Source organism: Haliotis asinina, chromosome 2 (genome assembly GCF_037392515.1).
Source record: "Haliotis asinina isolate JCU_RB_2024 chromosome 2, JCU_Hal_asi_v2, whole genome shotgun sequence".
In the NCBI taxonomy this organism is placed as follows: domain Eukaryota; kingdom Metazoa; phylum Mollusca; class Gastropoda; order Lepetellida; family Haliotidae; genus Haliotis; species Haliotis asinina.
The window spans coordinates 12,584,944-12,609,275 of record NC_090281.1 but is presented as its reverse complement, the minus strand read 5'-3'; the positions used below and the strand labels follow the sequence as shown (position 1 = coordinate 12,609,275).

At 40.9% G+C, this 24,332-nt stretch overlaps 2 protein-coding genes across 3 annotated transcripts; both read right to left on the bottom strand.

The window, feature by feature from the left end:
• Nucleotides 1-9,141: 9,141 nt before the first annotated feature.
• On the bottom strand, nt 9,142-11,658 carry LOC137272273 (toll-like receptor 4). The gene has a single exon (XM_067804633.1). The coding sequence runs from the start codon at nt 11,656-11,658 to the stop codon at nt 9,142-9,144; it is 2,517 nt and encodes an 838-aa protein (XP_067660734.1).
• A 4,701-nt stretch (nt 11,659-16,359) lies between these two features.
• Nucleotides 16,360-24,115, bottom strand: LOC137272272 (toll-like receptor 4). 2 transcript variants are annotated; one of them, XR_010956082.1, is made up of 3 exons: nt 24,049-24,115; nt 17,188-19,810; nt 16,360-16,404 (listed from the first exon to the last, which is right to left on the bottom strand). XR_010956082.1 is itself a non-coding variant. In XM_067804632.1 (2 exons), exon 2 carries the CDS (start codon nt 19,806-19,808, stop codon nt 17,295-17,297), a length of 2,514 nt encoding a protein of 837 aa, XP_067660733.1. In that variant the 5' UTR covers nt 19,809-19,810; nt 24,049-24,087; the 3' UTR covers nt 17,216-17,294. The 2 variants fall into 2 exon arrangements, 1 of the variants encoding a protein (XP_067660733.1); XM_067804632.1 differs by lacking the exon at nt 16,360-16,404 and having other exon boundaries at nt 17,216-19,810; nt 24,049-24,087.
• Between the last annotated feature and the right edge of the window lie 217 nt (nt 24,116-24,332).

Below are 24,332 nucleotides of genomic sequence, written 5' to 3'. Positions count from 1 at the left end.
TGTGTACCTATATTGTGTGGCCTTTACGACAAGATTGAAAACGCCAAACATAAGACCATGCTGGTCTTCAGACGGGGAAACCACCGAACAGACAGGTGAAATACGGCAGAGGTTGCCTTGGTTCATACTATGTAGACATTGTGAATGTTGTCCCTGAAATGTGATCTTGGGGTCATTGACACCGAATGGTCACATAAGTGTCAGTTCCCAATCTATTGTAAACTGTGTCGGCTTGAATTTCTGTCCACAAAGTTGATGAAGGTCAAAGTGGGGGCCTAATCTGTCTAAATCTAACCTGTCTAAATCTAAATCAAGCAATCCAAACCCTTTGGCTGTTGATTATTCGGGAATACATTCAATACCATTCTGAACATATATTATATATTACCATATTGTCACTTTCCATTATCCAAGAGGTACCAAATGACAAATCGTTTGCATTGCCTGCAATTATTTTACAAATAGTATACTCCAATGTGTTGTGATGACTCAATCTCGTGCCCCACGTTATTCACATATGTGAAACTTTGGTTTAGCTTTGCTAATGATCATTTCACAATAAAACTGAAACTTTACAAACACTGGAGATCGAGGATATAGTTTGGTTCACTACCTTTTGGATATCCTCTCCTAACTTGGTTGACACGTCATCGTATGGTAGTTGCGTAGTTAGATGTTAATGCTATTGATCACAGGATTGTCTGCTTTGGACTAGATTATTTACAAACCTCCGTCATATAGCTGGAATATTGCTGAGTGCGGCGCTAAACATTAATCCAACAATCTAAATGTTGTTGCTTTAACAGTTTGATAGTAAAATTCTAGCTGTTTTTCACGTGTTTCGGTTTAATGCACTATTCATTTGCTAGATTCCAAGTAGGAATCGAAAACGAGTCACAACCACAGCGACACAAATCCCGATGAATTTCCGATATGAGAGTCCGCAATCGACAAAAGAGGCCAGTAAAGTAAGTCTCAGTACTTTTCGTTACACTCCACTACTGAGTCAAACAAAAGCTAGTAGGAGATCGTGACCAATCAGAACACAGCTTACCAAATCGTGAAAGTGGACATCCGCACATACATTTTGAACTCTCATCCACGCAAAGGTTTGTACCCGAACGATTCCGAAAGGTATACTGAACAGCAAAAGAAACGCAAGTTCATTTTATTGCAAAAATTCAGTTCAATACCTTTCTCACAGTAAAGCATATTAAACTATTATCAAACAACGGTCAACACGATGACTTTACTGTTTTTTTCCGTTTTTTATTGGTGAAATAGCCTAAACGCGACCTTATTGATGTATTTTGGCTTTTTGCATGAAATTTTCGTGTTGCTCACAAAACGTGTGCTTTTCGTGCTTGATGGGCCGTTTATAAATTACGCCATTCAGAAACATCGCACACTTCCAACTGTAACAGGAGATCGCTGTGAAAAGATGCCACGTATGACTCAACAGCAAAGAGGCATCGCCATTGGGATGTTCTTGCAGGCCGGATCCACAGCAACTGCGGTCGCCAGGCACTTCCAGTGTCACATTGCGACTACCACAAGGCTCTCGGCAAGGCATCAACAGTCGGGAAATGTTCACAAGGCTCTCGGCAAGGCATCAACAGACGGGAAATGTTCAGGACCGACCAAGATCTTGACGGCCGAGAGTAACAACGCCAGCTCAAGATCGCCACATCCGGGTTACTCACCTTCGTAACCGACAACAAACAGCGACGCAGACGGCTTCAACCATCCAAGGACCACGTCACCACATCTCTGCAGACACCGTTTGTCGTCGACTGTGGGCAGCAAGGATCAGATGTCGACGTCCTTACGTCGGGCCGATTTTAACGCAACGTCACCGTCAACAACGCTTGCAGTGGGCCAGACAACATCAACGATGGCGACGTCAACAGTGGCAGCAAGTGTTGTTTTCTGACGAATCCAGGTTCAACATGTCTCACGCCGACGGCGCAGCGGAAGGATCTAAGAATGTTAAAGCAATATAGCCATCATCAACTCGATTTCTGAGCTCATTCATCACTCGAAACCAGGCAGTTTCTGTACACTGGTTATCATGACAGGCAGACTAAAACTCATCCATACGTCCCTTTTCTTTGAGATGAAGTTCACGTCTAATATTCACAGCCTTTTCAGTCAATGACTTTTGATATAAATGAAGGATTTGGCACATGCCTATAGTTTCTCAGATAGTTAGGGTCTAAAAAGAGGTTTCACAATAGGAGATTTGAGAGAGTCTGGGAAAACGCCACTGGATATACACACATTCACCAAAGTGGTAATGGAAGGGAGAAGTACATCCAAATATACCACCAACATCAGTGTGGGAATAGGGTCAAAGGAACAAGTTGTTTTCGTTGATGAGAGTATAATCTTGTTGGGAGAAAGGCTAAAATATGGATAATGTATTACAAATTCGTATTTCAACAGTGGAGCCACTCGCAGAGGTTTGTACATCCTGCTGGATGACTTTGACTTTAGAATGAAAATATTCCGCAAACTCTTTAGCGAGCGCCTTATCACAGTCATGTTCAGAGATCTTGACATTGTCATTCTTACCTAGGACCTTATTCATGAACTTGTGAAACGTATTCGAGATACCTTTCATTCCTAATACTCCACGCTTACGGCAATCGGATTTGGCTTTCCTTATGACTTTACAGAATTCATGTCTTCTTTGCCGATAAATCTGTCGACGTACCTCAATTTTAGATTTACGACATAGGCGTTCCGTCACTCTGCACTCTCGCTTTGCCTGGAGTACTTGTTCACTGTACCAGAAAGAATCTGGTCTCTTCCTGACGTTCTTAATCTGAACTGGAGCATGTTCATCCAAAAGACTCGTGAGTGTAAACGTTTCACTGGGGAATTAAGAATATCCTTCCTAAAGTCCTCTTTGATAATGGTTATAATACTGCGACATTTGCACAGGTTTAGGTTTGTGTTTTCTCATATTCCATGCCATGCTCACTAAACTATGATCTGCCATCTGCTTATCAATTACCTGGACGTCAGAAACCAAAGATGTCTTTTTAGATGTAACAACCCAATCCAGTTTGTGGCCAGATTTATGGGTAGGTTGGGAAACCAGTTGAACAAACTTGTGCATTTTCAACAATTTTCTTCAAACAATGAACAGTTTCAAAATGAACATTGAGGTCACCCAAATATATTAAGCTGGATTTGGTTTTTGATTCCAGAAGTTTTACAAATTCCTCAGCAAATTCAGCTCCAGTTAGTTTGCACTTTCTGGAGAGGGTTGGTGTGTATAGGCACATTGCTTTGACACAAGTTGATATGAAGTAACACCCCCAATCATGAAAATGATTTGAATCCATCTGATTTTTTCGAACTTCGCAGGAGATTCACTTGAAGATGACTGCCAATCCACCATCTTCAGTACTATCTATGGGTTGGGGGACAAAAAGGTAATTTACTGGTGTCATGTCGACAATGTTTTAAGCATGTTTCAGTTAAAAATAAAATGCCGAATTCATTATCGTAAATGAATTCTGATATCGCAAGGGCCTTATTTCTCCTAGATTGGGAATTCCACGAGCCAACTTTCAGACATGTAGAAACCGATTTGGATTGAAATCGAATATGATTAGACAGTAGACTAGCAGCACGTAGTGTGCACCTATACTGTGTGGCCTTTACGACAAGATTGAAAACGCCAAACATAAGACCATGCTGGTCTTCAGACGGGGAAACCACCGAACAGACAGGTGAAATACGGCAGAGGTTGCCTTGGTTCATACTATGTAGACATTGTGAATGTTGTCCCTGAAATGTGATCTTGGGGTCATTGACACCGAATGGTCACATAAGTGTCAGTTCCCAATCTATTGTAAACTGTGTCGGCTTGAATTTCTGTCCACAAAGTTGATGAAGGTCAAAGTGGGGGCCTAATCTGTCTAAATCTAACCTGTCTAAATCTAAATCAAGCAATCCAAACCCTTTGGCTGTTGATTATTCGGGAATACATTCAATACCATTCTGAACATATATTATATATTACCATATTGTCACTTTCCATTATCCAAGAGGTACCAAATGACAAATCGTTTGCATTGCCTGCAATTATTTTACAAATAGTATACTCCAATGTGTTGTGATGACTCAATCTCGTGCCCCACGTTATTCACATATGTGAAACTTTGGTTTAGCTTTGCTAATGATCATTTCACAATAACACTGAAACTTTACAAACACTGGAGATCGAGGATATAGTTTGGTTCACTACCTTTTGGATATCCTCTCCTAACTTGGTTGACACGTCATCGTATGGTAGTTGCGTAGTTAGATGTTAATGCTATTGATCACAGGATTGTCTGCTTTGGACTAGATTATTTACAAACCTCCGTCATATAGCTGGAATATTGCTGAGTGCGGCGCTAAACATTAATCCAACAATCTAAATGTTGTTGCTTTAACAGTTTGATAGTAAAATTCTAGCTGTTTTTCACGTGTTTCGGTTTAATGCACTATTCATTTGCTAGATTCCAAGTAGGAATCGAAAACGAGTCACAACCACAGCGACACAAATCCCGATGAACATCAACAGTCGGGAAATGTTCACAAGGCTCTCGGCAAGGCATCAACAGACGGGAAATGTTCAGGACCGACCAAGATCTTGACGGCCGAGAGTAACAACGCCAGCTCAAGATCGCCACATCCGGGTTACTCACCTTCGTAACCGACAACAAACAGCGACGCAGACGGCTTCAACCATCCAAGGACCACGTCACCACATCTCTGCAGACACCGTTTGTCGTCGACTGTGGGCAGCAAGGATCAGATGTCGACGTCCTTACGTCGGGCCGATTTTAACGCAACGTCACCGTCAACAACGCTTGCAGTGGGCCAGACAACATCAACGATGGCGACGTCAACAGTGGCAGCAAGTGTTGTTTTCTGACGAATCCAGGTTCAACATGTCTCACGCCGACGGCCGAGTACGTGTATGGAGACGACGTAATGAACGTTACGCCAACTGCTGCGTTGTGGAGGCTGACCGCTGTGGAGGAGGAAGTCTGATGGTCTGGGGAGGCTTCAGCTACCACCACAGAACACCTCTGCATGTGTTTCGTCAACGTGTGACTGCTGTCGTTTACAGAGATCAAGTTCTCCAACAACACGTTGTAACCCTTTTCCAAGCACAGCGTCCGCTCCAAATCTTCCAGCAAGACACTGCTCGTCCTCACACGGCACGGGTCTCCATGGACTTTCTGAGAGCAAACAACATTCCTGTGCTGCCCTGGCCCTCTCTATCCCCCGATATGGCACCGATCGAACACGTGTGGGACGAAATTGGAAGAAGAATGCACACAGCTGGTCCACATCAAAACCTGAGAGATTTGGAAGCACGGTTGACAAGGGAATGCAATCAAGCCTTCTTCCAGAGACTTGTTGACTCGATGAGACGTCGCTGTACTGCCTGTGTCGACAGCAATGGTGGTCACACACGTTACTGATTACGGGACTCTGTTTTGTCATTTTTACTGTTTATGGGTGCTGTGCTTACACTTTTTAGTTGAGATGAATTTTCCATCAGAGATCATGAACCATTTCATCAACAATCATGTGTCTGTTGTTTTTTCAATTAATTAAGTTTATGAGTACCCAAGATAGCAGTGTATGGTTATTTGAAAACCGACTTGCGTTTCTTTTGCGGTTCAGTATATTTCAGTGTATATTCGCTACCAGGTGATGCTCATGGAGCACGCTACATTTACTACCAACAGTGATTAAACAGTCGCTCAAAATAGCGTTTTTGTCAATATTCAAGAATGTCAGCTTGTGGAAATATTAGCTATTGGTAACCATGTCATCAGAAAGCCCTAAGCATATACAGTACAGGTCAAATACCTGTGTTTCACGCGGATTTTCGTTTATGGAGGGATCAGTGTCAGTGACTAACGAATGTTTTAAGCCCCGCCAAACCCCGTCCTCGACATCTCCAGTGTATACGTTCCGATAACTCTCCACTATACCCTGGATGCATCTACGGTCCTGTCCTGAATTATTACCTCTCTTGCCTGGCTTTGTACCCAATCAGGCGTCTACGCTGCGAAGCTGGGCGAACCAATCACAACTCACTATCTAACGGATTAAACTTGGCAGTGCAAATGATGCGGGGGTACTCTGAAAGCGATAGAAAGAGTTTATACTTGTATTTTTACGTTTCGAAAGTTTTGTAAGTTTCAAATCTGTGAATTTGTCTGCATGATTTCCTCAAAATGTGAGTCGCACTACGAACACACCTTCGCAGTTGCAACTGCTATCTTTGTGGACACTGACCAGCTCGGTTGTAACGGCAGCTAAGCTATTTGGCTACTGTGAGAATGCGGAGCCAGCCAAGGGAGGTAATAAAATTATCTTGACGAGTCGTAGATGCATCCAGGGTATAGTGGAGACTTATCGGAACGTATACGGTGGAGATATCAAGGATGGCCAAACCCTAAACAGAAGCCGTTGTCTGATTGGTTAAATCCGTTCGGGCTGCTTGCGTTTCATTGGACAGTCATAGATCACTCAAAGGCTACCTGACGCGACCTCCTACTAGGTTTTGTTAGACTCAGTGGTGGAGTGTGACGAAAAGTACAGAGACAAAGTTTGCTTAGACTGCAAAGGAAGCAGGAACTGTCGCCACTCTCTGGGCCTACGTCACCTAACGGAGCGTCTACCCTCATGCCAGCAAAGGGTGAGATTGACAAATGTTTTGCCCTCAGACGCGACTCGTTTTCCCCTGTCAACACCTGATAACGTGTGGTGTGGTGTGGTGTGGTGTGGTGTGGTGTGGTGTGGTGTGGTGTGGTGTGTGTGTGTGTGTGTGTGTGTGTATTGGGGGTTGGAGGAAGGAACGTAATGCTCAAAGCTGCACGTAAGAAGTCGACCGAATTGTTTGTGGAAGTGTCAAGGGGTGGGCAGCAATTAGTCATTGCTCTTGTGCTTTTGGCAGGTATGTGTTCGGGTATCAGATATCATGGTCGTCGACGGTGGAGTGTTCCAGCATGACAACGGCAGGCTGTGTTCCAAGGATTTCGATGACGTCACAGTATCCACCTATTACCCTTTTACGGAGCCGTCTGCAGTGTGTGGGATGCACTGCGGTCCTCCAGTTTGCACAACATTCCTTAACAAGACATTGATTGTTTCCATGCGTCACTGTTGTCAAGCTATGATAAGGGCTTTTGATGGACACTGATTCCGACATGTACGCACCCCTGTGTCACTTACATGCCGCTGTAATGCTTCACCGGGCAGGAAATGGTCGTCGGTGAACCATGCTCGTTGCAAGAGGCGACTATCGGGACCGGGCGGTCAGGCTCGCTGACATGGTTGACTCATGGTTGTGTAGATCGATGCTCATTATGTTGATCACTGGATTGTCCGGTCTAGACTCGATTATTTACAAAACGCTGCCATATAGCTGGAATATTGCTGAGTGCAGCGTGAAACTAAACCCAATCAATGTTTCAGGTGGTTTTTTCCAAAGATGTACATCCTTACCGTCGTATCGTGATCTTTTGTTTCTTGCATTATGTCTTAAAGTTTTGGTGTTGAAGTTTGTAAGTCGATGTCATGATTGTTTTGTGTTGAGCATGTGTACTGGTGCGCAATGTACATCAGCAACAGCTTTCCTTAATTGTCATTGGCGGCTACATGGATTTGCGACAATATGCTTTCCCCACTTCGAGAACACCTGGTGCCATCACTGATCATATAATTATAAGCATTGCATTTGATGCAACTACATTGACGCGTACTGGGAAGCGTTATTTTGTTGAGGTGAATAACGGGTCTCGGTGGTCAGGCCATCTCACCGTTGATGAATGTCACAGTGCCCCAGTCGCGCAGATAGCTGCTCATGATGTAAGTCACTGGATTGCCCAGAAGCCGTCATTTGTTGCACTCTAACAACTGCAGTATTGATGGCGTCATAAAGATAAACGAAATAGTACCGATGCAACGTTACATTCTAACTCACTCACTCCACATTGGTTTAATTAAGTGGGGTTTTGTGCTACTTTTAGCAATATTCCTCGCGAGGAACACCAGAAATGGGCTTCCATCATTGTCCCCATGTGAGGAATAGAACCCGCGTCTTCAGCTTGCGGTGGATGAGTGAGCTAGTGATTTTCCTGATAGGAGCAGAGTCTTTGTCTATACTCACTCACGCTCTGTATTTGCCTGCCAGTTTCAGGGCCAGAGTACGGGGTTGATGAGTTAAAGTTTCGGAAACTTAAACGGAAATGTTGTTCATCCTGCTTTGGCAACATGTAGCACAACAATAAGGATTGAAAATTTTATTAAAACCTACAAACGTTACATATAACATGTTAGAACAGATCATGTATGCAGTGCACATGCAGATCCACGTGATTATAGGAACCTGGATTGTCAAAGCTAAAGCAATGGGTTCCTAAAAAGCCAAGAAATCAATTCAAATATACCAGAGACAAATTTTACGAAATAGAAAATGCTGTACAATAATTATTTCATTGCGCTATGTTATTTATCGCTTTAAACAAACATACAAACACACACACACACACACACACACACACACATGGTGGCGGTCTGTAAATAATGGCCTCCACCATATACTCCAGTGGTCAACAGCATGAGCATCGATTTGCATAAATGGTATATGATGACGTGTCAGTGAGCCTGATACCAGAACCCATTAGGCGCCTGTTGCGACAAACGCGGGTTGCTGAAGATCAATTCTAACCAGGATCTTCATAAATATTCGACACGGTCAGGGATTCTGTCACGCACTCATTTCTCCACAGACACATGCCCTTCGCAGACATGGAATATGATAAGGTAACAATTAGAACATTAACTTCATGCAAACACTAACAGTACACAAAGTCAACCATCTAACCCAATTAGGCACCGCGGCTTTATCATAAATGAAAGTCGGGCAACTGACTTTGTGTGCCTGCGATTAGGAGCCTGGCTCTAAAAGAGGGTGTGGGTTTGGATCTCAACCCAACAAAAATACCAGAATCTGTCCTCTACCGAGAAAGTCTAATCCTAAATATAACATAAGTTACATTCTAAATGACTGTGAATAGATGCTTTTGTATCATTTTGTAAAGAACAATGTCACTGTCAATCCTTCCTCAAGATCCTGCTGTGAAGCTGGTCCCATAATGAACTGTCATGGAAACTTTCTATAGCAAACCTGTTGTCCTTATCTAGAAGTTGGTTAATGATGGAAGGGAGCGGATGTCGGAACACGGCATCCGAGTACAGTATGATAAATCTATCAGACGTTAGGTTCTCACCTACATAAATAGCAGACGAAAGCCGGAAGGAGCATAGTTCGTCCTCAAGGAAGGTCTGGGTCAGATAGATTATAGTCTTCCAGCTTTTATTTATTGCTCCGAGAACCTCTTCACAGGTGTAGACTCCTGGCTCGAAATCTCTTTCTGGTATACAGAGACGAAGATCCCTGTCGTCTTCCAACTTCTGTCTCAAGGTGCTGCACACCCACTGAGAGTCTTCCTTTGATGAATAGTACACAAACACATCATATTTAAAATGTCGCTGGAAGTCCAAGCCTAACCATTTGACGCTCCATCGCTTTATCACACTGATGTTTCTTGCAATATGAAGACTTACAGAAACTCCTAAGAGGAATAGGAAAACGAGGCAAATTGAAAACAAAAGTGAGAACAAAGCAATGCACTCTCTCCACATTTTCATGAATGAATCGGCAATATCTTTCACACGAATTATCGTCCCATTATCATTTCGACACGTATAATGTGTTATGTCAACGAATGATACCTTTGAGTCCATTGACCACAAAATAAATTCAAGAGAGTCACATCCACACGAGAGAACATTACCACGAAGATTAACCGATAAGTCTTTCTTCTGAGCCACGGTGTCTAATCTGGTTCTTGTAGCCACACTCAGTTCCTTTATTGAGTTGTATGAAACATCTATTAGTTTGATATTTGTTAGGTTCTCTACATATCTGGGCAAATCGCACAGGCCACTACCTACAAGGTGCAAATTTTCAAGATGTTGAAAGTGGCCCAATACGGAGTCTATGTTTTCACTGATTTCCTTAAATCCTCTTGTGATATGATTCAAGGACAGATTTCGAATATTTGGGAAGGATTTCATAAATATCGTTGGCAGTTCCATAAACCCGTTGCCAGAAATCACCAAACTTTGAAGGTTCTCCAGTCCAAAGAAATGGACATTTTTTGCAAGTACCGAACAATTGGAAAAGATCGCTTTTGACCATTTTTCAGTGCCATCAAAATGAAAATCGTGTTCGATATTAGCAAAAGGTTTTAATGCTGGTGCAAAATACAGTGTGGTCATGTTTCGAGGAAAATTTAGCGAATGCATAATCCCTGTTTTCCTACTTTCACTTTGTGGAATAACTTCATTGTCTCGTTTCTCAGCATCTACAGAGAACAGGCATGTTTCGGGGTTATGTTGTGGCCATACCATCTTATTTGTGTCCTGAAAAATTGAATTTGCATCATAGAAATAGAACACTTCATGATAAGCCTGTTTCAGATCTTCCAAAAATTGTTCAAAGTGAAATGAGACCAAATTTGGGTAAAAGAAAATCTTTCTGAGTACCCCGTACTCTTCGAGGATCATATTATGACTGAGATCTAAAACTTGAAGGCATTGTGAAAACGGTGGTTGAATCAACGTACCTCTCTCAATAATTCGTATGCGGTTACCAATAAGATACACCTCTGAAACACACATTGTGACTAGATAACGTGTCATATTTTTGGTTAGAATGGAACAATGTTCAGTTGGATCCTTGTCACCATCTACGTTTGCTATGAATGAAACCCTCTGCATGGATGAGTTTTCATAATTCTTAAGACTCATCAGTCTCTTGGGTAGATCCGTGTCGACCGTATTTCTAATGTCTAAGATATTCAAATCTTGAAATATATCAGTAATATTTTTATCTACCTGCCCTTTGTTACATGCATTTATCTGAAATGCTGAAAGGTTTAACTTTTTGAAAATTTCAAATGCACTTGTATTTAAGGTTTCCTTTTCACAAAAGCTAATGGTTAAAGTTTGTAAATTTATCATATTGAGAAATCCGACACCAAATGTTGGGTTTCCAGGAGCGTCAATGGCGAGCTCTTGCAGTTGGTGGAGATCAAGAAATGTATCCTCCGGGTATTTCCAGTTCTGATTCAGTTTAACACTCATGTTGCTCATTAAAAGGCGTTTTAGCGGAAGACCTCTGAAGAGTCCTGTCGGTAGCGATAAAGATGTGAAGTTAATCCTGTTTTTCCCAAGGTCAAGTTTCGAAAGTTCTGGCAAATTCTTCAATGAACCTTCGTCCAGATGAGTAAGCAGGTTTCCATGCATACTGAGCGCGTGTACCTTTAGACGGTAAGGAAAGGACATGTTTCCGATGCTTGTTATTTTATTCATTGACAAATCAAGGACAGTCACATTTTTAAGAAATCCTTGGGGTACAGCAGTGAAATTTCCGTTTGAACAGTTGGCAACTAGATCCCGTTCGTTTTTCTCGTACACGCACCTGTTAATGTCACTGATCTGTGAATGCAGCCGTGGGACGATCAACCATAGAGTGACGACTGTGAGAAGTTCGTTCGTTGTCATTCCTGAAATGAACAGATGCTAAACACGATGTAATCTAGTGACACAGGGCTTCATACCTTTACTCAGTTCTGTTGTTTCTGTAGTTTTACGTTACTTATATTTGGAGCGAAATAGTGATTGAGTGAATTTAGTTTTACGCCACACTCATCATTATGCCACTTATATGATGGCAGGATGTAAATAATAGAGACGGGACCAGACAATCCAGAGATCAACATCATGAACATCGACCTGCGCAACTGGGAACCTGTCAGCAAGCCTGTCCACCCGATCCCGTTAGGCTGAAGGTCTAAGCTACCCCGAACCTTCACGGGTATATACTATAACATTAATAACACAGAGTTTTGTATCTTTCTTTAGTTTTGCCGTCTCAGTTTATAGGGTTATAGGTGAAGTGAAGTTGAGGGGTTTTTTTGGTCGCGGTCAGCAGTATTCCAGTTATATGGCGGCAGGCTGTAAATATTTGAGTCTAGGCAATCCTGTGTTCAAAAGCATGAGCATCGATCTGCACAACTGGTAACCAATAACATGTGTCAACCATGTCAGTGAGTCTAACCACCCGAACCCGTGGGTCGCCTCTTACGACAAGCAGGGGGTACTGAGGGGCACATTTCTAACCCGGACCTTCATGGGTACCATACCAACACATGATTCTCATTAACCTATTCAGACAATGACCTACTTTTCAACCGATCCAACTTTTCCCTCGTAAAAAAGTGAAAATAGACACCACAAACAACTTTGCTTACACTGAATTCCTTGTTTCACAAGAAAATGTTTTTACAAATGACTTTTCAACTTTAATAACATCGTGTTTCCATATTTTATGTCGAGGTTTAGGCAGCATACCTTAACTAAGGAGTCACAGACTGCCCTTGTTTGAAGAGGTCGTATAATGATTCACAATGCATCTGGCTGACTCACTGGTTACACCGATTATGTGTTTTATTGCGGTTATTCGGCGTAGTTCCGTAACTAATGATGATTATGGAGTTGCATGTACAATGTGAATTAAATGACCTACCCATCGCCACTTCCCTACAACTTTATGTACAAAGTAAGTGACCCCCACCCCCTGCTTGTCATGTACAAACTAAATGAGCATTCTTCCACTACGTGTTTACAAAACTCATGCCCTCCCAATGAAGACCTATGGATTCTCTGCCATGCCTTCAACTTAGGTTTTCTCGGAGCCTTATATCTAGTAATCTTCTTTTGGAATGGGTTCCCTACCGGTACGAATGTATTTTTTTACCTCTCAACCTGAACATTTCTTTTGCAGTTGACACGGCACAGATACATGCAAATGAGGTCATGGCAAATCTCGTGGAATTTCCTCAACCACCCGAAGCTTTGACCCTTTTCAACTCAGTATGCATCACCAATAAAAGAGAATAATCAGGAAGTACATATTATCGTTGACATTTCTAGTAAATTCAAAGCTTGGTGTTAATATTTTTGTGTTGCATGGTAAACGGAACCCGGAACCCGGAAATAATCCAAACAACAGTTCTGTCAGCGAGCCTGACCACCTGATCCCATTAGTCGCCTCTTTCGACAAGCTTAGTCGCCTTTTATGGCAAGCATGGGTTGCTGAAGGCTTATTCTACCCCGGACCCTAACAGGTATATAGTATAAACAAAATCTTTATGGAAATTATCTGTTACTTGTGTGCGCTTCTGGGAAATAGGCATTTTGTTTTCCTCTTACCATCTTTTGAAAAGTGAAACACAGAAATGACTCTTATGTGGTCACGTGATTGTCATTTTTGATCATTGAAACCTAAGTTTAATTGTTGTATAAGCAATATATTTCAACAATATTTCCTTTAATTGAAATGATTATGAACCCTTCTCGAAATGTGGTCTTACAATTATTTTAGCCTAACACTTCCACAGCATCACATCTTAGTTCTGAAACAGGCTGGCGCTTAATTGTTTATTCTCGGTATATAACTTCCTGTAATCGGGTCAACACTCGCTGTTGAATAGCGTTTAATTTAGCTACTCTCCCACCGTGCCAGCCGTACTGTGCTAAACAAGGTAACTGTTTCTGCCGCGGAAATTCACATTTCAGTACAGGGAAACATTGTGTTAATAGTTTCGCATCAAAGTCAAATGAACAATACTACACCCATATCGCCCGATTCACTTTTGTAATATATTTTGTTTTGTTTGTTTGTTGTTTTACAAACAAGGAATATCCCAGCTATATACCAGCAGTCTGTAAATAATTGAGTCTAGACCAGACAATCCAGTTATCAGCTCCATGATGTCTGCCATCTGGATAAGATGACATGTGTTAAATACGCCAGCAAGCCTGACCACCTGACCACCCGATCCCGTTAGTCGCCTCTTAAGACAAGCATGGATTACAGAAGAATCCGGATATTTATGGCTCTTTAATATCAAACATGCCACCAGACGGAAAACTGGATCTTGGTATATTTTCACACATTCTTAACAGTGTAATGGCTTGACTATCATGTAAAAGCTTCAGTTCCATATCATACAAACAGACATAGTTTGTGAGTGAGCGACCGCTCCTATACATCTGGAATATTGTTGGATGGGGCGTAAAACTTAATTCACTGACTAAGTGGAGATCAGAGGACAGATCCCCAGTTATAGACTGTTTGGTGATTGCCACTATATTCAGTCAAACACATTTTTGTCTAAATTGAAGGGATCGGCATTAATACGTATCCGAGGTTCGACACAACCACAGGGTCGAGACATCAGAGCTGGAGTATTTGTTATGGTTCCGAAAACAACAAACTGCAGTTTAAAACTATGTGGCAGTCATATTCACTCGTTCTGATACTAATAAATACCTGTGGATCTCTTGTTGAAAATCAACTATACTTTTGTAAAAAGAAGTGACTAAACCCTTCCCACATTCATAGAAATATCTATCAAAAGCTGAGTCGATTGTATAATTGTGACTATATCATTAGCAGGTATTTGGTTCAGCAGTATTAGCCAACTAAAACTTCCTTAATAAGTCGCTGAACATAGCCGGAAGGCAAATGTGGCCCTCAGTCAAACCCTACGCATCCGATAAGCGATGTTAATTTCTCCTTTTATCAGGTGTCATCTAATGATAGCCAGCGTTAACTTAACCTTCATCAAAACGTAACAAGACACCGGTGGCTAGTGGTCACAGAAGCGTTTCTAAAGTACTCACTTGCCGATGGCCTTTTTCCTCAACGTGTTGAGAACGAAGGACATGTATTAAAATGAACGCCCTTGTTGCGCAGTCCCGTGACTTGAATTGTGATTTAGTTCCTGGTTGAAATTAATTTCCTTACTGGCAAACATAAACACGTTTACAGAATGAGCCCATCTTGTCTTTAAGGAAAATTTTATTACACCTTAAAATAAGCCTCGTCGGACACTCGGAAATGTCTGGAACAACGGGATCTTTTTCTCTGTTAGGTCAATGGCATGTTGCAGGTTTCTGGGTGTAATCCTGCAACCTCAAGATATTCTGCACATGGTCGTCGACTGTGGAGTGTTCCAGCATGACTACGGCAGACTGTGTTCCAAGGGTTTCTATGGCGTCACAAAGTCCGCCAATTACCTGTTTGCCAGAGGCGTCTCCGGTGTGTGGGATGGCACAACAGTCCACAGCAGGACACTGTTTCCATACGTCGAGGCTCGTGATGGACACTGATTCCGACATGTGCACACCCCCGTGTCACTTACATCCTGCTGTACATGCTTCACCGGGCAGGAAATGGTCGTCAGTAACCCATGCTTGTTGTATTAGGAGACTATCGGGACAGGGTGATTAGACTCGCTGACATGGTTGACTCATGGTTGTGTAGATCGATATGCATGATGTTGATCACTGGATTGTCCGGTCTAGACTCGATTATTTACAAAACGCTGCCATATAGCTGGAACATTCCTGCGGCGTAAAACTAAACCCAACCAACGTTTCAGGTGTGTTTTTTCCAAAGATGTACATCCTTACCGTCGTATCATGGTCTTTTGTTATTTGTATAACGCCTTAATGTTTTGGTATTAAAGTTTGTAGATCGATGTCATATTTGTTTTGTGTTAATCATGTGTACTGGTGCGCAATGTACTAGTAGATAATAGATAATATGCTTTCCAGATTTTGAGAACACCTGGTGCCATCACTGATCATATAATTATAAGCATTGCATTTGATGCAACTACTTTGACGCGTACTAGGAAGCGTTATTTTCCTCATAGTTGTCGAGGTTAAAAACGGGTCTCGGTGGTCAGGCCACCTCACTGTTGATGAATGTCACCGTGCCCCAGTCGCGTAGATAGCTGCTCATGATGTAAATCACTGGATTGTTTTGCCCAGAAGCCGTCATTTGTTGCACTCTAACAACTGCAGTATTGATGGCGTCATAAAGATAAACGATTTAGTATCGATGCAACGTTACATTCTAACTCACTCACTCCACATTGGTTTAATTAAGTGGGGTTTTGCGCTACTTTTAGCAATATTCCCCGCGAGGAACACCAGAAATGGTCTTCCAACATTGTCCCCATGTGAGGAATAGAACCCGTATCTTCAGCTTGCGGTGGATAAGTGAGCTAGTGATTTTCCTGATAGGAGCAGAGTCTTTGTCTATACTCACTCACGCTCTGTATTTGCCTGCCAGTTTCAGGGCCAGAGTACGGCGTGGATGAGTTAAAGTTTCGGAAACGTAAACGGAAATGTTGTTCATCCTACAACAATAAGGATTGGCAATTTTATTAGAACCTACAAAAGGTACATATAACACGTTGGAACAGATCATGTATGCAGTGCACATGCAGATCCACAAGATTATAGAAACCTGAATTGTCAAAGTAAAAGCAATGGGTTCCTTAAAAAGCAAAACAAACTAATCAAATATACCAGAGGATAATTTACGAAATAGAAAATACCGTACAATAATTATTTCTTTGCGTTATATTATTTATCGCTTTAAATATACATGTGATACATACACACGCAAGCACATACACACAGACACACACACACACACACACACACACACACACACACACACACATGACATTAACGTTATACAAAGGGTGCTGACTCGGATGGATGGACGGTTGTTGTTTAACACCGCCCTCAGCAATACGTCAGCTATACCGTGGCGGTCTGCAAATAATATCCTCCACCATACACTTCAGTGGTCAACAGCATGAGCATTGATTTACATAAATGGTATACGATGACGTGTGTCAACCATGTCAGTTCTAACCAGGATCTTCATGGATAATAGACACGGTCAGGGATTCTGTCACGCACTCATTTCTCCACAGACACATGCCCTTCGCAGACATGGAATATGATAAGGTAACAATTAGAACATTAACACATTACAATCACTAATAGTACACAAAGTCAACCATCTAACCCAGTAAGGCACCGCGGCGTTATCATAAATGAAAGTCGGGCAACTGACTTTGAGTGCCTGCGATTAGGAGCCTGGCTCTAAGTAAGGTTGTGAGTTTGAGTCCCGGATGGGCCTCACCCACACAAAAGTGCTACAATCTGTCCTCTACCGAGAAAGTCTAATCCTAAATATAACATAAGTTACATTCTAAATGACTGTGAATTGATGCTTTTGTATCATTTTGTAAAGAAAAATGTCACTGTCAATCCTTCCTCAAGATCCTGCTGTGAAGCTGGTCCCATAATGAACTGTCATGGAAACTTTCTATAGCAAACCTGTTGTCCTTATCTAGAAGTTGGTTAATGATGGAAGGGAGCGGATGTCGGAACACGGCATCCGAGTACAGTATGATAAATCTATCAGACGTTAGGTTCTCACCTACATAAATAGCAGACGAAAGCCGGAAGGAGCATAGTTCGTCCTCAAGGAAGGTCTGGGTCAGATAGATTATAGTCTTCCAGCTTTTATTTATTGCTCCGAGAACCTCTTCACAGGTGTAGACTCCTGGCTCGAAATCTCTTTCTGGTATACAGAGACGAAGATCCCTGTCGTCTTCCAACTTCTGTCTCAAGGTGCTGCACACCCACTGAGGGTATTCCTTTGATGAATAGTACACAAACACATCATATTGAAAATGTCGCTGGAAGTCCAAGCCTAACCATTTGACGCTCCATCGCTTTATCACATTGATGTTTCTTGCAATATGAAGACTTACAGAAACTCCTAAGAGGAATAGGAAAACGAGGCAAATTGAAAACAAAAGTGAGAACAAAGCAATGCACTCTCTCCACATTTTCATGAATGAATCGGCAATATCTTTCACACGAATTATCGTCCCATTATCATTTCGACACGTATAATGTGTACTGTCAACGAATGATACCTTTGAGTCCATTGACCACAAAATAAATTCAAGAGAGTCACATCCACACGAGAGGACATTACCACGAAGGTTAACCGATAAGTTTTTCTTGTGAGCCACGGTGTCTAATCTGGTTCTTGTAGCAACACTCAGTTCCTTTATTGAGTTGTATGAAACATCTATTAGTTTGATATTTGTTAGGTTCTCTACATATCTGGGCAAATCGCACAGGCCATTACCTACAAGGTGCAAATTTTCAAGATGTTGAAAGTGGCCCAATACGGAGTCTATGTTTTCACTGATTTCCTTAAATCCTCTCGTGATATGATTCAAGGACAGATTTCGAATATTTGGGAAGGATTTCATAAATATCGTTGGCAGTTCCATAAATCCGTTGCCAGAAATCACCAAACTTTGAAGGTTCTCCAGTCCAGAGAAATGGACATTTTTTGCAAGTACCGAACAATTGGAAAAGAGCGCTTTTGACCATTTTTCAGTACCAAAAAAATACATATCATGTTCTATATTAGTAAAAGGTTTTAGTGCTGGTGCAAAATACAGTGTGGTCATGTTTCGAGGAAAGAGCAAAGGCATAATCCCTGTTTTCCTACTTTCACTTTGTGGAATAACTTCATTGTCTAGTTTCTCAGCATCTACAGAGAACAGGCATGTTTCGGGGTTATGTTGTGGCCATACCATCTTATTTGTGTCCTGAAAAATTGAATTTGTATCATAGAAATAGAACACTTCATGATAAGCCTGTTTCAGATCTTCCAAAAATTGTTCAAAGTGAAATGAGACCAAATTTGGGTAAAAGAAAATCTTCTCAAGTACCCCGTACTCTTCGAGGATCATATTATGACTGAGATCTAAAACTTGAAGGCATTGTGAAAACGGTGGTTGAATCAACGTACCTCTCTCAATAATTCGTATGCGGTTACCAATAAGATACACCTCTGAAACACACATTGTGACTAGATAACGTGTCATATTTTTGGTTAGAATGGAACAATGTTCAGTTGGATCCTTGTCACCATCTACGTTTGCTATGAATGAAACCCTCTGCATGGATGAGTTTTCATAATTCTTAAGACTCGTCAATCTCTTGGGTAGATCCGTGTCGACCGTATTTCTAATGTCTAAGATATTCAAATCTTGAAATATATCAGTAATATTTTTATCTACCTGCCCTTTGTTACATGCATTTATCTGAAATGCTGAAAGGTTTAACTTTTTGAAAATTTCAAATGCACTTGTATTTAAGACTTCCTTTTCACAAAAGCTAATGGTTAAAGTTTGTAAATTTATCATATTGAGAAATCCGACACCAAATGTTGGGTTTCCAGGAGCGTCAATGGCGAGCTCTTGCAGTTGGTGGAGATCAAGAAATGTATCCTCCGGGTATTTCCAGTTCTGATTCAGTTTAACACTCATGTTGCTCATTAAAAGGCGTTTTAGCGGAAGACCTCTGAAGAGTCCTGTCGGTAGCGATAAAGATGTGAAGTTAATCCTGTTTTTCCCAAGGTCAAGTTTCGAAAGTTCTGGCAAATTCTTCAATGAACCTTCGTCCAGATGAGTAAGCAGGTTTCCATGCATACTGAGCGTGTGTACCTTTAGACGGTAAGGAAAGGACATGTTTCCGATGCTTGTTATTTTATTCATTGACAAATCAAGGACAGTCACATTTTTAAGAAATCCTTGGGGTACAGCAGTGAAATTTCCGTTCGAACAGTTGGCAACTAGATCCCGTTCGTTTTTCTCGTACACGCACCTGTTAATGTCACTGATCTGTGAATGCAGCCGTGGGACGATCAACCATAGAGTGACGACTGTGAGAAGTTCGTTCGTTGTCATTCCTGAAATGAACAGATGATAAAAACGATGTAATCTCAACTAATGTAGAACACTAATTACAAAGAGCTCCATACCTTTATTCAGTTCTGTTGTTTCTGTAGTTTTACGTTACTTATGTTTGGACCGAAAAAAGTGACTGAGTTAGTCGCATCTTACAACATGCTTAGCCACCTTTTATAGCAAGCACGGGTTGCTGAAGGCTTAATCTATCGATCTGCACAAGTGGTAACCAATGATATGTGTCAAGCAAGTCAGTGAGCCTGACCACCCGGTCCGGTTGGCCGCTTCTTATGACAAGCAGGGGATACTGAAGGGCAAATTTTAACCCGGACCTTCATGGGTACCATACCAACACATGATTCTCATTAACCTATTCAGATAATGACCTACTTTTCAACCGATCACCTTTTCTCTCGTGAGAAAATAGACACCACAAACAACTTTGCTTACACTGAATTCCTTGTTTCACAAGAAAATACTTTTTACAAATGAATTTTCACCTTTAATAACACCATATTCCCAAATTTTATGTCGAGGTTTAGGCAGCATACCTTAACTAAGGAGTCACAGACTGTCCCTGTTTGAAGAGGTCGTATAATGATTCACAATGCATCTGGCTGACTGGTTACACCGGTTATGTGTTTTATTGCGGTTATTCGGTGTAGTTCCGTAACTAATGATGATTGTGGAGTTGCATGTACAATGTGAATTAAATGACCTACCCATCGCCACTTCCCTACAAATTTATGTACAAAGTAAGTGACCCCCACCCCCTTGCTTGTCATGTACAAACTAAATGAGCCCTCCTCCACTACGTGTTTACAAAACTCATGTCCTCCCAATGAAGACCTATGAATTCTCTGCCATGACCTCAAGTTAGGATTTCTCGGAGCCTTATGTCTAGTAATCTTCTTTTGGAATGGGTTCCCTACCGGTACGAATGTAATTTTTTACCTCTCGACCTGAACATTTCTTTTGAAGTTGACACGGCACAGATACATGCTAATGAGGTCATGGCAAATCTCAATTTCCTCAACCACCCGAAGCTTTGACCCTTTTCAACTCAGTATGCATCACCAATAAAAGAGAATAATCAGGAAGTACATATTATCGTTGATATTTCTAATAAATTCAAAGCTTGGTGTTAATAGTTTTGTGTTGCATGGTAAACGGAACTTCTGAACCCGGAAATAATCCAAACAACAGTTCTGCCAGCGAGCCTGACCATTAGTCGCCTCTTTCGACAAGCTTAGTCGCCTTTTATGGTAAGCATGGGTTGTTGAATGCTTGTTCTACCCCGGACCCTAACGGGTATATAGTATAAACAAAATCTTTATGGAAATTATCAGTTACTTGTGTGCGCTTTTGGGAAATAGGCATTTTGTTTTCCTCAAACAAGTTACCGTCTTTTGAAAAGTGAAACACAGAAATGACTCTTATGTGGTCACGTGACTGTCATTCTTGATAACTGAAACCTACGTTTAATTGTTGTATAAGCAGGATATGAATAGGTATTTTGCTGAAATGTCTTTAACAATATTTCCTTTAATTGAAAATAGAAATGATTATGATATTCCTAAATCAGTTACTAGATGGCCCTTCTCGATATGTGGATTGGTCTTATCAATTATTTTAGCCTAACATTTCCACAGCATCACATCTTAGTTCTGAAACAGGCTGGCGCTTAATTGTTTATTCTCGGTATATAACTTCCTGTAATCGGGTCAACACTCGCTGTTGAATAGCATTAAAGTTAGCTACACTCTCACCGTGCCCGCAGTTGTGCGTGCGTACTGTGCTAAACAACGTAACTATTTCTGCCACGGAAAATCACATTTCAGTACAGGGAAACATTGTGTTAACAGTTTCGCATCAAGGTCAAATGAACAACGCTACACACACATCGCCCGTTTCACTTTTGTAATATATTTTGTTTTGTTTGTTTGATTTTTACAAACAAGGAATATCCCAGCTATATGCAGCAATCTGTAAATAATTGAGTCTAGACCAGACAATCCAGTTATCAGCTCCATGATGTCTGCCATCTGGATAAGATGACATGTGTTAAATACGCCAGCAAGCCTGACCACCTGACCACCCGATCCTGTTAATCGCATTTTAAGACAAGCATGGATTACAGAAGACCAATTTTAATCCGGATTTTTATGGTTTGTTACTGTCAAACATGCCACTAGACGGAAAACTGGATCTTGGTATAATTTCACACATTCTTAACACTGTGATAGCTTGGCTACCACAACTACCACGATACACCCTTTCGTTAGCTTCTTCTTGAAAACGTTTGACAGGACCATTCCCGTGATGGATTTCATTACATTTTTATGAAAGAAAAATAAGAAAAAAGAAAAATAAATCCCCAAACAGCAAGATCTATTTCTCCTCGTGCTCGAGCAGGTGCTCAGTTGTAGACTGTTTGGCGATTGCCATTATATTCAGTCAAACACCTTTGTGTCGAAATTGAAGGGATCAAAATTGACTGGTTTATTTCAGAACTTCGAAGGGAATGTAGAAAAAGAGGTAGAATGAGAAAAAAGGCCAAGAAAACAAACGTCCGTCTTGGCTTAAAAGAAACAAAGTAAACAGTATTAAATGTTACTGATTAAAGATTCGGATCCGTCACTAGTATTCCGCCTTTGAAACAAAATGATGCAGATGAAAATCCAACTTTATTCACTGATATGCAGAAAGCAGAGAAACTTAATCAGTATTTTCAGTCTATATCTAGTATTAACGAAGTAAACACTGAAATGCCATTCTTCCACAAACGCACTGATTCTATTTTAGATTGTGTAACTATTTATGTAAATGAAGTGTCTGACATAATCAAATGTTTACATCTTCAAAAAGCTTCTGGCCCGTGCAGAATCAGTCATACGTTTCTTAACAATGTAGTAGTATGAAACTGGCTGGGAATCTTTAGCAGAACGTAGGAGAAAGCGAAAATTTTGTCCTTTTTTAGAAAATACAGCATAATATGGCACCATCGTACGTTAATGATCTTGTTCCTGGGAAGGTAACGTCTAAAAGTTAAAATAATCTTCGTAACTCTGACGATATCTTGCTTCCCTTCTTCCGATTAAAGTTTTCGTATAATTCGTATTTTCCATCCACAATTAGAATGTGGAATGAATTTCTAGTTGAAATTAGAAGAAGCGTGTCACTGAATTCTTTTAAATCAAACTATTGTTGTAATACAAAACACAGCTCCCCAATACTTTGATTTTGGACCGAGAAACACTAATATCATCCTTACAAAACTACGTTACATGTGTAGTCAACTGAATTACTATCTATTCCGTGCTGGTACAACAGATAATCCAAAATGATCTTGTTTATACGTTTATGAATTTTTTTTTATCATTACCTATTTGACTGTCAACTATATACTCAACAGAGATGTACCATGATGGCTAATTTACGCAGTGTTAACAATGTTACTGTAAACTCTGAGTTACTGCTACGTGGCAATGCAATCACGCCAATCAAAACATGTTTAAAATTATTCAAACATATATTTGTCAATCAAAAAGATTTTCTTCATTATTGCAATTGCCCCAGTCTTTCTCATCTTTCTGTTCTTGTCTGTCCATCTTGTATAATGAACGTAAATACTATTATGTTAATAGTACGGAGAAGGTATTCTAAGTTGTATAACTTGTGCCCAATCCTTTTCTCATGAATAAAATATGTTTAAAACAAACGACCAAAATTAATACGTATCCGAGGTTCGACACAACCACATGGTCGAGACATCCGAACTGGACGCAACCATTTGTTATGTGACGAAAAACAACAAACTGCAGTTTACAACTATGTGGCAGTCATGTTCATTCGGTCTGATACTAATAAATACCTGTGGACCTCTTGTTGAAAATTAACTACACTTTTGTAAAAAGAAGGGACTAAACCCTTCCCACATTCATAGAAATATCTATCAAAAGCTGAGTCGATTGTACAATTGTGACTATATCATTAGCAGGTATTTGGTTCAGCAGTATTAGCCAACTAAAACTTCCTTAGTAAGTCGCTGAACATAACCGGAAGTAAATGTGGCCCTCAGTCAAACTTTATGCATCCGATAAGTGATGTTAATTTCTCCATTATATCAGATGTTCATCTAAATGAACACACACACACAGCCAGCGTTAACTTAACCTTCATCAAAACGTAACAAGACACCGGTGGCTAGTAGTCACAGAAGCGTTTCTAAAGTACTCACTTGCTGATGGCCTTTTTCTTCAACGTGTTGAGAACGAAGGGCATGTATTAAAATGAACGTCCTTGTTGCGTAGTCCCGTGACTTGAATTGTGATTTAGTTCCTGGTTGAAATTAATTTCCTTACCGACGGACACAAACATGTTCACCGAATGAGCCCATCTAGTCTTTAAGGAAAATGTTATTACACCTTAAAACTGGCCTCGTCGGACACTCGGAAATGTCTGGATCAACGGGACCTTTTTTCTCTGATAGGTCAATGGCATGTTGCAGGTTTCTGGACGTAA